Genomic DNA, 17,026 nt, shown 5'->3' with positions numbered 1-17,026 from the left:
GTGTGTGTGTGTGTGTGTGTGTGTGTGTGTGTGTGTGTGTGTGTGTGTGTGTGTGTGTGCCTCTGTGTGTGTGTGTGTGTGTGTGTGTGTGTGTGTGTGTGTGTGTGTGTGTGTGCCTCTGTGTGTGTGCCTCTGTGTGTGTGTGTGTGTGTGTGTGTGTGTGTGTGTGTGTGTGTGTGTGTGTGCCTCTGTGTGTGTGCCTCTGTGTGTGTGTGTGTGTGTGTGTGTGTGTGTGTGTGTGTGCCTCTGTGTGTGTGCCTCTGTGTGTGTGTGTGTGTGTGTGTGTGTGTGTGTGTGTGTGCCTCTGTGTGTGTGTGTGTGTGTGTGTGTGTGTGTGTGTGTGTGTGTGTGTGTGTGTGTGTGTGTGTGCCTCTGTGTTTGTGCCTTTGTGTGTGTGTGTGTTTGTGGGATGTTACGTTCAGCTGATTAATTTATTCAGATTAATATGTTGCGATATCTAGCGCATACATTATTACTTTAGTGTTCTTATTGTTTATGATTGCCACGATGTCCTTGTTGATTTGCCGGAACAGCATGAGGTCACAGTACCAGGGTCCATCCAGCAGATGGCGCCCTATCCTTGTGTTTCCAGCCCCTAGTCGTCAGACTAGTCGATCCTTTATCCATCCAGAGAATGGTGTGTCAACAACTCCACAGGTAAACAAATAAACATTTACGTAAGTAACGGCCAATCAGGAATAAAGATAATGAAAGGTTCATAAGCAGTTGTCAAAAAACACTCAATGCTCCATTGAACTTATGCCTCCCAGCCAGGCTTGACATTATAAAGAAATAATATAAACACCTGTCTGAATGAATATAGAGGAAAGACAGGTAGACTAGAGACATTGTCTGAATGCTCATGTTAAAACTTTGCTCACAAAGTGGTCAGACTTTAATCTGGACTGCATGAATCAGTCTGGCTGGCTCGGGAGGACACCTTGTAAGGCTCTCCCCCACAAAGGCCAAAGCCGTTTGTCGTGACCCTGGTTCGATTCCTGTAGTCCTGCGGTCATCAGCTACAGGTCCTTCTCCCTGTCCCAACCCACCAGCCTTTACTGTCCGGTCTAGAAGAGCCAGCTGGGAGGGGGGGGGACAGAATGTGTGTTTTCTCAAGAAAAACTTGAGTGTTTAGAAGAGCTGCCTTTTAATTAAACATCCAGAAGAACCACCGACCAACAGGCCCTATCCGACCCCCCGAAGGACCCAACCCCCCTAAGGTCCCCCCCACAAAGGGCCCAGGAAGACGCCAGAAGGTCAGAGTCAGACGAGTAATAGTCCGACCCCTCCCAGGATCCTTTGCAGCTTTCTGAACCGGCGTCCACGCCCACGGTCGCCACAATATTTTAAAAGGGTTAGGGTTAGGGTTAGGGTTAGGGTTAGGGTTAACCCCTAGAATATTTTTAAAAGCAAATATGAAATTTTTTGTCTCTAGGTGAAACATTTTGGGGGTGGTTGGGTCCCAAAATGTGTAGACAATAAGAAAGAAAGAAAGAAAGAAAGAAAGAAAGAAAGAAAGAAAGAAAGAAAGAAAGAAAGAAAGAAAGAAAGAAAGAAAGAAAGAAAGAAAGAAAGAAAGAAAGAAAGAATAAAGCCTAAGAATTACAATAGTTGAGGGCTGCTTGCAGCACTCACCTAATTATATATTAAATATTAGCTAAACCTTATCTCGCCATATGAGTTTAATAAAATAGGCACCATTTTTTTCCCAGGACTCTGCTATTTGCAGTATATGGCTGTAAATGTACACATCGATCGATGAAATGGTCGAACGATCATTGAGACTCCCACAATGCATGTTTTTTCCACAGCATTTTACTGTAAAACCTAAATAGAGTAGATTACTGTAAATGTACATCAAAGTCTTACAGTGTAGCCTTAATGAATTCGAAAGCCTTTTAATCGCTTTCCATTCAAACAACCCTCAAAGTGCAGTAGTTTAAGCAACATCAGATTGTCGTGTCACGTATAAATGTGAATGTTATTTTATTAAACACATTATTGACACAGATGTAAGTGTATTGAACCTATTGTATACCCACCCAAACATTATGCAGTATAAACCATTGAAATGATGGAGGTGTTGTGTTTTGGTTTGGGAACACTTCTTATTCAGTCCCTTGTCCTCAGAGCCAAACTTTAACCAAGAATGTCATGCTGAACACACACACGCACGCATGCATGCACGCACTCACACACACACACATGCAGGCACGCAAACACGCACGCACACACACACACACACACACACACACACACACACACACACACACACACACACACACACACACACACACAGGCAGCTGAACACACACTCACACACCCACACACACATCTATGCACACACAGGTGCCAGGGCCTGGCTTCAGAGCGGGGTGGAACCATTCTAACCACGGTGCCCTGTAATCATGCTCCACCAAAACCCTCCCTCTCTCTCTCTCTCTCTCTCTCTCTCTCTCTCTGCTGCTCTGTCTCTCTCTCTGTCTCTCTCTCTCTCTCTCCCTCTCTCTCTCCCTATCCCCCTATCCCCCTCTCTCTCTCTCTCTCTCTCTCTCCCTATCCCCCTCTCTCTCTCTCTCTCTCTCTCTCTCTCTGCTGCTCTGTCTCTGTCTCTCTCTCTGCTGCTCTGTCTGTCTCTCTCTCTCTCTCTCTCTCTCTCTCTCTCTCTCTCTCTCTCTCTCTCTCTCTCTCTCTCTCTCTCTCTCTCTCTCTCTCTCTCTCTCTCTCTCTTTGCTGCTCTGTCTGTCTCCCTCTCTCTGCTGGTCTGTCTCCCTCTCTCTGCTGCTCTGTCTCTCTCCCTTTCTCTCTCTGCTGGTCTCTCTCCCTCTCTCTGCTGCTCTGTCTCTCTCCCTTTCTCTCTCTCTCTCTCTCTCTCTCTCTCTCTCTCTCTCTCTCTCTCTCTGCTGCTCTGTCTGTCTGTCTGTCTGTCTGTCTGTCTGTCTGTCTCTCTCTCTCTCTCTCTCTCTCTCTCTCTCTCTCTCTCTCTCTCTTTCTCTCTCTCTCTCTCCCTCTCTCTTTGCTGCTCTGTCTGTCTCCCTCTCTCTGCTGGTCTGTCTCCCTCTCTCTGCTGCTCTGTCTCTCTCCCTTTCTCTCTCGCTCTCTCTTTCTCTGTCTGTCTGTCTGTCTGTCTGTCTGTCTGTCTGTCTGTCTGTCTTTTTTTGGCTCCCTTCGTTGTGTTCTTCTTTTCGTTCCCTCCCTCTTCCCTCCCTTCCTATCTTTACTTTCCCCTGATAATTGATTAACTGCCCCCCCCCCCAATCATCATTATTCAATTCTTGACACCCTGCAATTCCCCCCCACATCTCCCTTCAATCATTCAAATTAAAAGTTATTGTGTCTTCCCCATCTCCCTGACTCTCCCTCTCGCTCTCGCCCTCTCTCCATCCCTCTCTCTCTCTCCTCTCTTTGCCTCCCTTCATCTGCCCACCCCTCCCTCTCAGTGCTATAAAAGGCCTGCCTAACGCTAACATTAGTGCTTCTGAACTCCTGTGAACTGCCCCGTAGCTCGGCTCTGCTCACCAGCCTGCGGCCACAACACCCGGCTAGATTACGCTTATCACCAAATCAACGGAATAGTTTCAACTGGCTTTGATTGTTTCTAGGGAAGACCATTGATGAGTAATATCACCAATAGCTAACACGACAGAGTAGAGGTGAGGTGCTGTGTTATTTTGAAGGAACACGTTTTAGAGGGACATGAACCTCGCTGCATGACATCTGGAGGAGAATAGTTCCGGGCGTTCGGTTGTCACAGTGGACTGGACGGAGGCGAAGGTTTTGCGAGAGAGTGGTCAGTAAATGCAGTTATGATTAAGGTTCTCGGACAGTAAAGAAAAAAAAGCCTTCTCCCCTAGGGTCTATTTTGGGTGGCAAAGTTAGCCTTTGTGTTGTTCGAAAACACCACTTTCTGTTACTTAGAGGGACGTTTTCAGAACATGTGGCTTTGAGGGACACATTCTAGACACACTTTTAGGAGATTTAGAAAAAGGAAACTGAGAGGAAAAACAGAGGTTGCCAGAGCCAAACATGAAAATGTGGATGCTACTGAGCTGCTTCCTAGCATGGACCCTGGTGCCTCTTCTGAGTGCCCAGCTACACGTGGACACCCGAGCTGGTAAGATTACCCATCTGCTGATCTCTTCGTCTAACCTGTCTCTTCATGGAGGATCTGAGGATATGAAGGTCCCTTGATCCGTCCTAGTGATCGTAAAGGGTCACCACGACAGAAGCTGCGTGACATAATATTGGTCCGTAATGTCGGCCCGTGCAAACCTGTAGGTGTGAAACGGTCGACTGAGTGTGGGATCGGGTTGCTGTTGGTTTGTCTATGTGCCCCAAGAATGTCTGGATTTAAATAGTTTTGGGTTTGATACGTTTAACTATGAGGGAATAAAGTCATTGTTTGAGAATGTGTGGATGGTACACACACCTTATTTATAATTAAGTTCCCCAGGTTGGTCCCTTGAATTTATAAATCGCCAGAGGGGTGACCAAGATGGGCAGCAGGTCAATATGTTTTCAATTTGTTTAAATTAGCATTCAGTATTAATATAATTAAATAATAATGTTAATAGTTTATATAATCCTAACTCGCTAGTTAGATACTCTCCCCTTCTGGATAATTGGATTCTGGATATTTTAGGATGTGTAATTGAGTCAGCCATAAAAATGAACAATTCCTTTGCATATCTTTGCAGATATTTCAAATGTATCTTGCACACATATTTCTGCATCTTTCTGAATAACACCTTGAATCACTTACTCAGACAACACAGAGTTTCTGACACTTCTGTATTTTGTAGCTGCGGTTTTACTTTGAGCAATGTCATAATTTCCCATCATGAGAAGTGAACATAAGTATTGCAAAAATCTCTCTTCACACAATGTATTATGGCCATTATGTGTTCATGTGAAAACACATAACATGATGGCGGACATTGGGTCAATTATTCTTCTTCTTTATATATCACATTGCTTACATGTAATATGAGTCTTATTATCACATGTTTTGCACTTGCACTGGATTATCATTGTGTTTATCTCATACATGGTTGTAATGTGCATTTATGTGTTAATTATATAACATGTAACAGTATACAACATTTCTTTAGGATGAGCAAATCGTCAACCTGTCTTTCATTCATGCCCTTTCTCTTTGTGTGCCAATTCTCTAACTCTCTCACACACACACACACGCACGCACGCACACGCACACGCACACTCCCTGCTCCGTCTCAGGCTGCAGTACGACCGCCAACGACCTGGTGTACATCGTGGACGGCTCCTCCAGTCTGGGACTGGGAGACTTCCAGCTCGCCAAGCGGTGGCTCGTCAACATCACCAACAGCTTCGACATCAGCTCCCACCACACACAGGTTCGACCACACCATCGCCACGACCACCGTCACCTGATCCTTCCACTCCAGTCCGTTGTGGTCTCGTATTCACCGTGTGTTCTTCCTATTGTGTGCTCAGGTGGGACTGGTGCAGTACAGTGACACGCCACGCCTTGAAATCCCATTGGGCAAGCACCTGTCCAATCAGGAGCTGGTGGCTGCGATCGAGGACATTGGCTACCTGGGAGGAAGTACAAAGGTGTCGTAGAGATGCTCTTTAAATCGTACGCATCATCTCGAGATTTAGCGCTAGATCAACCTTTACTCTAACATTAGCATGAGGATAACGAAGGACCTGATTTGTCTCTAGACTGGGCGGGCCATAAAGTTCGCGACCCAGCATGTGTTTGCCTCGTCCAATCGAACGCGGACAGCCAGGAACCGCATCGCTGTGGTGTTGACAGATGGGCGGAGTCAGGACGACGTCGTGGACGCCGCTCTGGAGGCAAAGGTCAGGGGTCTTCCAACAGATGTGGCTATGTCGGCTCTATTAAGAGAAGCGTCCGTGGTGTTTGTAATGGTCTGCAGAGTAACCTGCGACTACACTTTGGTATTCCCCAGTGGTTTCCGTCATCAGTTATTTTTGTTGGATTTGACCTCTAAGAAACCTAAATTGTAATCATGGCGGGTCCCTAGCGTGGGTTAGCAGGCTGTGAACCCCTGGGGTACCCTTCAACAGACCGGTCCTCTCGTCTCCCTCTCTCTACGTCATCCTCCCCTCCAGGCTCAGAACATTATCCTGTTTGCTGTGGGAGTCGGTAGTGAGATTGACAGCTCTGAGCTGGAGTCCATCGCTAATAAGCCGGCATCTACCTATGTCCTGTATGCGGAGAACTATGCAGCCATCGCCAACATCAGAGATAAACTGGAACAAAAACTGTGTGAAGGTGAGTAAGTTAGGGTCAGATATCCTGAGGTATTCCTGAATTTCCCCAAGGGGATGAATAAAGTATAGACTTACTTACTTATACAGACGTCATTTTGAGTAAAGCTTCGACAAGTGCATTCAACAGTAAATGGTTCCATACCGACCAATCAGGATAGAGATGCTCCGATTGGTCAGAAATGAGCCAGAAGCGATGGAATGGGAGCGGTCTCGTACATAGTTAGCTGCAGTCAACCTGAACAGACATTCTCACCGAGAATTTCACTCACTTAAAGCTGATAGATCAATATGGCATTTCTAAAACATTAGACTCCAGCAATAGCTCCTAAGTGAAGACCCTACAGCAGCTTTTAATGAAGGATGCTTTGACTTCACATTCCCTTCAGCTGCCCCCACTAACCAAGGGCTTCTCCCCCCCACTTCAGAATCGGTGTGCCCCGTAGAGACGACCGATTCCTCGGCCCCGTTCAGAGGCTTCGATCTTCTCTCTAGGATGAAGATTGACCTGAAGGCCAAGAAGGTGGAGTAGGACTCTCTGTTAACTGTATCCCACCAGGTAAAGGTCATCATGAGGTCCTGACCCTAACCCTGACCCCTACAGGTGCAGGGATCCATCATGTTTCAACCTGCCTATCTGCTCAGCACCAAACTGGACTTCACTGATATGACAAGGTGGGGCTAAGATAGGAAATAAGTCACAATTAACCTGTAAACACCAGATTCTAAGTGTCAAAAGATGCTTTAAAATAGCATTGTGCAATCTTGCTCATGGCTTAAAATGCCCTGGACATATCTATTGCCAATGCTGATTGATAGTGATCTCAATAATATACATCTTAGAACTGATGCATTCTACAAATATAAGTTATTGACCGTTGGATGAAAGAATCTGACAATCGACCTTCCCAGTAACCCTCCCACTGACGCCAGCCAGTCAGCCGGGCTCTACTGGTTCACATCAGAACACTGTTTACATTCTGAAAGTCTGCCGCCTAGTAACTGGGCGTGGCCCGACGTTACACACCGTGGCACCGTATCGATAATGTGGTGGAGGATGTGTCATAACGTTCATGTGCGTGTGCGTGCATGTGTGCGTGTGTGTACGCGTGTACGTGCGTGTGTGTGCGTACGTACGTGTGTGTGTGTACGTGCGTGCGTGTGTGTGTGTGTGTGCGTGTATGTGTGTACGCGTATACGTACGTGTGTGTGTGTGTGTGTGCGCGCGTACATGTGTGTGTGTGCGTGTGTGTGTGTGCGTGTGTGTGTGTGTGTCCAGGTCCGTACTCCCCGAGGGCCTACCCCGGGCCTACGTGTTCGTTGCCACGCTGCGTCTGAGGAGCCCGTCCCACAAGATGAAGCTGGACCTGCTGCGCGTCGTGTCCGGAGACGGGCGGGTCCAGACGGCCGTGACGCTCAACGGCGTCTCCAGATCTGTGATCTTCACCACCACCAGCCTCAGCAGAAAGGAGCAGAGCATCGTCTTCAACAACAAAGGCATACAGGTAGCTCTGATGCTAACACTATGCTAGCCTTGAATCGCGTGCACAAAGAGGATTGACAGCCAGGGGCAGTGCTCCTGCTCTCTGATTGGTGGGCCTCACTGTGACACTCGATAATGGTTTATCTCTGCACTGCTGCTACGCTGGTCAAGGAAACTCTCTCACAAGTCAGTGTGTCAGTGTGTCCACGTTAACAAAGGTCTTGTAGAAAAATGTAACAGATATGTTTTCTTTTTAAATCGTACCTTCTGCGGCCACTTTCAGATACCCCGTCCTGTTTTATCTAATTAGAACCAAACCCCAAAACCACTTGAGCATTGGTTTGCATAAGATGAATCCCTCTCTCAGTTAAACCGAGGCTATTGCATGCATAACTTCGTATTGGTTGATATGGTATCTCAGCCACCCATTGATTCAGCAGGATCATTGATTCATTGATGCAACATAACTGACCGCTTATTGAAAACGAATCAAGGGGACTCCTGTACAGCAGCCCTGTAGCCCCAGAATGAGAAAGCTGCCTGCATAATTACACATCAGGTTTCCCTCTCCCAGATGGATTTCTGGGAGATATATCATATCTACTTTGAAATCTATTCATGAGTGGTCCAGCATCCTTTCAATACACATTTCAGGATGTCTTCCTTGAAAAAAGGTGACAAGAAAAACCCATCTAGAAACAATATATCCCAACTATTCTCACCACAATGCTGTGGTGGTTTTCCCCCAGAGGTTGTTTGACACTGATTGGCATCAGCTGAAGGTGTTGGTTCGGTCCGGACGCGTCATCTCCTACCTCGACGGGGTGAAGGTCGAAGAACAGCTCTTGGGCGCCGTCACTCCCATCTACATCGACGGGAAGATTCAGGTCGCCAAGAAGGTCAAGATGGAGGCCACTGTGCCGGTGAGCTTCGTGCGGTTTTTTCTCATTGAATTTTTCTCAAATAAATAAGGACAGACATTTATAAATAGATGAAATAATTAAATACATAAATGCATGATTAAACATACAGATAAATGAATATATAAATATACACAAATGATGTTATATACAGATGTGTATTTAATAATTTACATATTATTTTTGTATCAATTTATTCATTTGCGCATTTTGTGTGTTTGTTTATCCTTTATTTGTAGATAAGTGTTTTTTTGGTCCTATATATATATATTGTAGTGCCATATATATATTCACCCGCAAACTTATTTGGAGCTGCATGCCTCTTAACTCCAATTATGAACTACAGGCCTGCGGGGTTTTTAAAATAACTACAACGCATCCCATGTTTGAAAGACAGTAGTAGTACTTAAAAGGTAGGCGGCACGTGGGTACGGAAATACAGCCTCGTTCAAAACACCGAGCCCCGCTGCAGTAGCAGCAGCAGCGGCACACTGGGCCACTGTGTGTCCCAAGCTGTAATTACAACCTGGCGTGCCACCGTAATGTCGGAGAAACATGGGCGCGTACTCGCACTGCCAGTCAAGACCAAGCTGCTCACAGCTGTTTCGTGTCGTGGTGAGCGACCCACATTCACAGCTCAATCTGTATTTCCCAGACTTGTTCTATCTAGTGAGGGGTGTGTGTTTTTTCGTCATCATGTTGAGAATGTGTCAGCATTGCATCGTGTACCTACCTCTTTTTAGCTTTCGGTACTACTGCAGACGCAATTAAGCTGACCTAGTTTTCACCATGGCCGCAATGTTCCATCCAATGTACTCGAGCCAAAAATTCAATTAAATTTGTTTAAATTGGTAATAGTAGTTGCAATAGCGTATCTTTCACCAGAGAGGGTGCTGTCCCCACGGTTGTGCTTAAATGTTTGTTTACAATTGACTACTTTGTAATAAGACGGGGATATAGGATAACAAAGAAGCATTTGGAAGCAAAAAGTACTGTAGCCTTTTGAATATCCTTAGTGCGTTTCTATACTTTAGTTTAGATTTTATTCATTTATCTAACCAATCTTCAACCTGGCATGTCAATGGAGAACAGATTCCTTCTTACAAAAATAGCCAATATTAATAAGGTACACTGGACAGAGGGATTTTAAATACAATACAGACATTATTGTTCAAGGAGGATGTGTCTGTGAAAATTATCCCATGCGCATAGACTCCAACCTAAAGAGGAATTGATGCATGGTAGTCAGTCTCAAGGCTTTTTGCAGCTCATTCCAGAGTGCAGCGCTGATTGTTAGGGATTAACAGTTTGGATCTTGTAGACAGGGATGGTTGTATTTAGAAGAGATAATAGGTGCAACGAAGAAGATAAAAGGGACGACGAAGAAGAACGAGAGAGCAGAACTCAGCCAGGCCTCAAGTTATTTGGATGTAAAAGAAGCTCATTCAGAACAACGACTATAGAGACCATAAGAGTCAGACGATTATCTGTAGACACCATAGACTAAGGAGACCGTATGAGTCAGACCCTATACTGTAGAGAACATCGACATAGGAGTCAGACCACCAGACCACGTCAACTAGTCAACTGCAACAAGTGCATTCAACCACGAAGACCCAAAAAGAATCATGCGAGTACATCACATGTACTCGCATGTGATGTACATGCGAGTACATGTACATCACAAAAGTTTGTGACGCTCGTTCTGAAAGTCCTTTGGCACTGATTTTCATGACTGAACTGAAACTTTGTCACATAAAAGTATTTTAATCTGCTTTGATGTACAATGCTAGCTAAGTGTTTGTTCACACACAGTTGGAGCTGCAGAAGATGAGGCTGTACTGTGACCCGGAACAAAATGACATGGAGACAGCGTGTGAAATCTTCTCTGTGGTAAGTGTGGGTGTGTGGTTGTGTGTGTGTGTGTGTGTGTGTGTATGTGTGTGTGTGTATGTGTGTGTGTGCCTGTGTGTGTGCGTGCGTGCTTGTGTGCATGTGGTTATGTGGTTTTATAAATCTGAAGGATGTAGTTTGTGTGTTTTGTTTACCCATATCTTAAACAGTCAATTTCTTTACATGATCACTTCCAGCTGAATTGTTGGTGCTGGCTGTTGGTTGTATGATCAAGTCATTCATTCGTCAGAAGGCTCTGTTCTTTAGGGCATTTTTCATTCTACATGTAAAGCATAATGCAAACAAATGATCCTCATTGTTTTTTTGTTTTTTTTCAGGAGGATGACAGGGTAAGATTATACTGATTTTTAAACATTGCTTTTAACTTATTGTTATTGTGTTAGTATAATCATGTCTTTCGGTAATAACAAAGTCTGTGCTTATGAAATTCAGCCCTACTTTTTTTAACTAAAACGTGAGCTTTTCCCAACCTACCCATTGGTCCTCAGTGTCCACTCAACCGTGAGCCTGCAGCCAGCCAGAGCTGTAACTGTCCAATGGGAAAGCGGGGATCGACCGGATTACCGGGACCAATGGTAACTCAACCCTGCCATATGTTTCTATGAGTATAAACACTACTATACTATTATTAACCAACACAATACTAATAGTCACTAGATGGGCCATTATTATAGGCCATATTTTGAAGAATCTGAATCTGAAATCTGAAATGCCTTTTGCATTTTATGAGATTGTATGGGATTGTATAATACATCTGGAAGACCCATGTCTAGAATTGTGTTTCATCATATATGATGAAACACTAACCCTAACCCTAACCCTAAAGGTTGGATACAGCCTGAATCGAGTGTTGCCGCTGACGTAGGTTGTGTTGTGTCTGGCCCAGGGCTTCAGAGGGGAGAAGGGGAGAGAGGGCCCCCCGGGACCTGACGGGAAGCCTGTGAGTCCTTCTTTCACTTAACCTGTGTGTGTGTGTGTGTGTGTGTGTGTGTGTGTGTGTGTGTGTGTGTGTGTGTGTGTGTGTGTGTGTGTGTGTGTGTGTGTGTGTGTGTGTGTGTGTGTGTGTGTGTGTACACGCGCATTAATATACAATTGCATATATTTCCTTCTAACCTGGATGTCGGTCAATCTTGAATTATGTTTTTCTTAAACGCTGAAATAAGCCATTTTATTTAAGTCCTGTGCTTAATAATGTCATAACCCCACACACAGGGTAAGCCAGGGCTGCCAGGATTGGCCGGAGATCCTGGAAAGACTGGCCTGAAAGTGAGTTAGGAGATATATTAACATTTTAGAATTCACTTCAGGTAAAAAGGTCAACCGGTTTCTGAATAGTGTCATGCTTTAGGTCTTTCTAAATAACAACAAAGGACCAAGTATAAAAACTACAATACAGATCACGTTTGGGCTGGACATAGTTTTCACGTATTGTTTACATATCCATGATCTATTTTAAAGTGTGATGCGTTCTACAGGGAGAATGGGGAGAGCCCGGACTCAGAGGGGAGTCTGGACTCAACGGGACCAAAGTAAGTAACATCAGTTCTATAAATATAAAACTATGTGATAATATCATAATGTATAACATTAGAGCAGGACAGTAGATGTGATCATGTTATCGATGCTTTGAGTGGATGTGTCTGGCTTGTGCTACAAGCTAACGTGACTCATGAGAGTCATTCTGTCCGTAGGGGGAGATGGGGTCTCCGGGTACCCCCGGCCCCCCAGGACCACCTGGCCCTGTAGTGAGTACCTGAACCCCCCCCCACCCCCCATCCCAACACACCCTCTCCCCTTCTGCTTGTTCTCGTTACAAGACACTATAACCTCACTAGTCACTATAACCTCACTAGTCACTATAACCTCACTAGTCACTATAGCCTCACTAGTCACTATAACCTCACTAGTCACTATAACCTCACTAGTCACTATAACCTCACTAGTCACTATAACCTCACTAGTCACTATAACCTCACTAGTCACTATAACCTCACTAGTCACTATAGCTCCACTAGTCACTATAACCTCACTAGTCACTATAACCTCACTAGTCACTATAACCTCACTAGTCACTATAACCTCACTAGTCACTATAACCTCACTAGTCACTATAACCTCACTAGTCACTATAGCCTCACTAGTCACTATAACCTCACTAGTCACTATAGCTCCACTAGTCACTATAACCTCACTAGTCACTATAACCTCACTAGTCACTATAACCTCACTAGTCACTATAACCTCACTAGTCACTATAACCTCACTAGTCACTATAACCTCACTAGTCACTATAACCTCACTAGTCACTATAACCTCACTAGTCACTATAGCTCCACTAGTCACTATAACCTCACTAGTCACTATAACCTCACTAGTCACTATAACATCACTAGTCACTATAACCTCACTAGTCACTATAACCTCACTAGTCACTATAACCTCACTAGTCACTATAACCTCACTAGTCACTATAGCCCCACTAGTCACTATAACCTCACTAGTCACTATAACCCCACTAGTCACTATAACCTCACTAGTCACTATAGCCTCACTAGTCACTATAACCTCACTAGTCACTATAACCTCACTAGTCACTATAGCCTCACTAGTCACTATAACCTCACTAGTCACTATAACCTCACTAGTCACTATAGCCTCACTAGTCACTATAACCTCACTAGTCACTATAGCTCCACTAGTCACTATAACCTCACTAGTCACTATAACCTCACTAGTCACTATAACCTCACTAGTCACTATAACCTCACTAGTCACTATAACCTCACTAGTCACTATAACCTCACTAGTCACTATAACCTCACTAGTCACTATAACCTCACTAGTCACTATAGCCTCACTAGTCACTATAACCTCACTAGTCACTATAACCTCACTAGTCACTATAACCTCACTAGTCACTATAACCTCACTAGTCACTATAACCTCACTAGTCACTATAACCTCACTAGTCACTATAACCTCACTAGTCACTATAACCTCACTAGTCACTATAGCTCCACTAGTCACTATAGCCTCACTAGTCACTATAACCTCACTAGTCACTATAACCTCACTAGTCACTATAACCTCACTAGTCACTATAACCTCACTAGTCACTATAACCTCACTAGTCACTATAACCTCACTAGTCACTATAACCTCACTAGTCACTATAACCTCACTAGTCACTATAACCTCACTAGTCACTATAACCTCACTAGTCACTATAGCTCCACTAGTCACTATAACCTCACTAGTCACTATAACCTCACTAGTCACTATAGCCTCACTAGTCACTATAGCCTCACTAGTCACTATAACCTCACTAGTCACTATAGCCTCACTAGTCACTATAACCTCACTAGTCACTATAACCTCACTAGTCACTATAACCTCACTAGTCACTATAACCTCACTAGTCACTATAACCTCACTAGTCACTATAACCTCACTAGTCACTATAGCTCCACTAGTCACTATAGCCTCACTAGTCACTATAACCTCACTAGTCACTATAACCTCACTAGTCACTATAACCTCACTAGTCACTATAACCTCACTAGTCACTATAACCTCACTAGTCACTATAACCTCACTAGTCACTATAACCTCACTAGTCACTATAACCTCACTAGTCACTATAACCTCACTAGTCACTATAGCCTCACTAGTCACTATAACCTCACTAGTCACTATAACATCACTAGTCACTATAGCCTCACTAGTCACTATAGCCACTAACAGACCCCAGGTAAACACTACATATCGTATCATATCTCAGGAGTCCCCAGGCCAACGTGTGATGCTGTTGTGTCTTACAGGGACCTGGGTTTGAGATACTGAACACTTTGGAGCAGCAAGGGACAGGAACGAAGGTATTCACCGCCAACAGCCACCTTCTGGTCAGGTTGGCCAGGAGGAAGGACAGAAAATGAGGAATGCCATTGGCCAAACATCCTGTTCAGTGTGGGGCCTTGTGAGAGCAGACACCGTAGCTGATGCTGTGGTTTTACAGGGATATCCCCTTCACCTGTTACAGCCATTTGGAGCTGATGCTTAAATCAATGCACATTTTCATCCATCATTCCCAACTTAAAAAACTGGGAAAAAGCAATATATTACTGGTACATCATAACGAATGTATTCTGTACATTGCTCATTTTACTATTATGTCACATTGATGCAACCGTCTTCAATACCTTTGTGTGTTCTTTTGCTTTCTCCTTGTCGTTTGCTCATCGTAGGCGTTGGCTTCAGGATCTCAGGGTCCAGTCGGACCACCTGGGCCACAGGTATCAGAGCTACATATCTATATGAAGATATTTTGAATGTTTATTCAGGCTCTTTTGACCTCCTCTTCTCTAGCTGATGCAGTTCTGCATCATATCGCTATAGTATTCAATATAAATTGTCATTCAAATAGAGCTAGAAAGAGAAGGCCTTAGGGTAATGTGTGGAGGCAAACATTAGACTGGTGGGACCACCCTGATATTCACGCTTGGCTTCTGTTTGGCCTCGCCTGGCCAGTCATGGATTTCCAAATATGGCCGCTGCTTGATGTTCAAAAACCTCCAGGCAATCAGTGTTCTCACGATGGTCGTTCATTTGTACAAATTGCTGATGACGAGATAGGCATTCTCAACCGGCATCAAAACTATCCCAAAACCCATTAATTACATGAATCTGTAATATCATCTGTTGTTTAGTCTATTGAACCGGCGGAGCCTCAATGTGTGTCCCCTTCTATGCTGCATGTGTACAATACGTGAAGCATATGAAACCATGCAGCTCTATATCTCTCTCTGTCTGGATGTGTCCAGGGAGAACCCGGCCCACAAGGAAAGGATGGCTTGGCTGGATCTGCTGGAGCAAAGGTGAGCATCTCCATCGCCCCGTCACTGGAGGAAGAGCCCCACGGACCCAGGCGGAGGGAGGGTTCAGTATTAAGAAGTGCCTTTAGTGTGCATTCATTGAAAATACACTATGAGCAAGCAATGCAATCAAACCCCCTACTTTCTGATTGGCTCTTGCTGTTTAGGATTTTGGGATGTTTTCATTCGATTTTTTTTTTAAAAGAAACAACATTTATATTGGTACAATGATCATTAATAGAAAACACTTGATTTGATGCCGAATTTATTAACTAAGATAATAACTTTGGGTTTGAGTCAGAGAGTCGTTCAGAAAAGGTTTGCTTAGATTACTGCATTTCCCATCAGAAGAGGTTAAGGGGATTACATTTGCTGATAACAAGTTCAGTAGACCTCAACATCCGGGAGTTATATGCTCAAATGTTTTTCACATCCATTTTCCCAGCGACTTTCACTTCCACTTTCCACTCAGTCTATACCTTAAGATAGAACAACAGATAAGTGTTAAATTGCCGGCCCTCTGAGCTTAATTGACCCCACGGTTGTGCGAGGTCCACTCCCCTCCCTCAACCCCTCCCGTCTCGAGACGAACCACGGCCTCATGTCAGATTCCTTCTTAACAAGCAGATGTGTGCTGGTGTAATTAAAGAGCTGCAATGGCAGCCAAGCCCTGCTACCACCTGACCCACGGCCTGTCACCCCCCAGCCCCGCCCAGCCCCGCCCAGGCCCCCCAGCCCCGCCCAGGCCCGCCCAGGCCCGGGGCTGGGCCACATCAGAGAGGCCCCCCGGTGGTTATCCAATCATACCCCCTCGGGCGCCACAGACAGGCTGGAGGGGAGAGGCAGGCAGGCAGACAGACAGACAGACAGACAGACAGACAGACAGACAGACAGGCAGGCAGGCAGGCAGGCAGGCAGGCAGGCAGGCAGACAGACAGACAGACAGACAGACAGACAGACAGACAGACAGTTGCACCGGGTTAGGCTTTACAAGATGGAAGATGAAATAGTAAGGGGTTAGGTTTATAATCAATCGTTGAAAGTCCTTGTGAGGAATTCCTTTACCGTAACGTAATAAATAAATGATAATTTTGTGAACCAATCTTAAAAAAATATTCTGATGTTTAAGTTAAATGTAAAGTATCAATAAAAAAACATTTCATCATTTGAGCAAGAAGGTATTTTCGATGCTATTTATTTAAATGAGAGGATTACAGGAATTTCATGATAGAACAAGACTTATAGCTTGTCGTCTACAGCGTAAACATGAATGGCTACCTGGAAGATAACCCTTCATTTGATAGCTATGTGCTTGATGTGAAAAGTGAAAGTTTGGTGATAGCCAAGTTTAACAAGCGACCGGCTTCTTGCCAATTACAAGGAGCTGCAGTCATGTCTCTCTTGCTCTGTGGTATAATTAAGTACAGCTTTGAAGAGCGACACAGTAGTTAGCATTCTCCTTGGAGTGCTGAATGAAGTGTTTTATTGGTTCCGGTTCTGAAAGATAAAATAAAGTTGAATGGGGAGGGCCATGATGGAAAACATTTCATTTAAAAGCT

At 44.6% G+C, this 17,026-nt stretch overlaps 1 protein-coding gene across 1 annotated transcript in view; it reads left to right on the top strand.

Annotated features, from left to right (window-relative positions):
* Positions 1-3,450: 3,450 nt before the first annotated feature.
* Positions 3,451-17,026, top strand: part of si:ch211-106n13.3 (vWFA and Collagen domain-containing protein) — a 40,202-nt gene continuing 26,626 nt past the window's right edge. Inside the window, exons 1-18 of the mRNA XM_060057884.1 lie at positions 3,451-4,114; positions 5,239-5,375; positions 5,476-5,595; positions 5,707-5,847; positions 6,121-6,283; positions 6,708-6,802; positions 6,884-6,954; positions 7,559-7,784; positions 8,512-8,685; positions 10,498-10,587; positions 11,085-11,171; positions 11,483-11,536; positions 11,809-11,862; positions 12,072-12,125; positions 12,288-12,341; positions 14,418-14,471; positions 14,841-14,888; positions 15,417-15,470. Coding sequence (XP_059913867.1) covers positions 4,027-4,114; positions 5,239-5,375; positions 5,476-5,595; positions 5,707-5,847; positions 6,121-6,283; positions 6,708-6,802; positions 6,884-6,954; positions 7,559-7,784; positions 8,512-8,685; positions 10,498-10,587; positions 11,085-11,171; positions 11,483-11,536; positions 11,809-11,862; positions 12,072-12,125; positions 12,288-12,341; positions 14,418-14,471; positions 14,841-14,888; positions 15,417-15,470 — 1,764 coding nt within the window. The 5' untranslated portion in view covers positions 3,451-4,026. The remainder of the gene's footprint in view (positions 4,115-5,238; positions 5,376-5,475; positions 5,596-5,706; positions 5,848-6,120; positions 6,284-6,707; positions 6,803-6,883; positions 6,955-7,558; positions 7,785-8,511; positions 8,686-10,497; positions 10,588-11,084; positions 11,172-11,482; positions 11,537-11,808; positions 11,863-12,071; positions 12,126-12,287; positions 12,342-14,417; positions 14,472-14,840; positions 14,889-15,416; positions 15,471-17,026) is intronic.

This window comes from Gadus macrocephalus, chromosome 8 (genome assembly GCF_031168955.1).
Source record: "Gadus macrocephalus chromosome 8, ASM3116895v1".
NCBI classification, from domain to species: Eukaryota; Metazoa; Chordata; class Actinopteri; order Gadiformes; family Gadidae; genus Gadus; species Gadus macrocephalus.
Note: the sequence above shows the minus strand (reverse complement) of the source record. Positions and strands in the feature narration are given on the sequence as shown.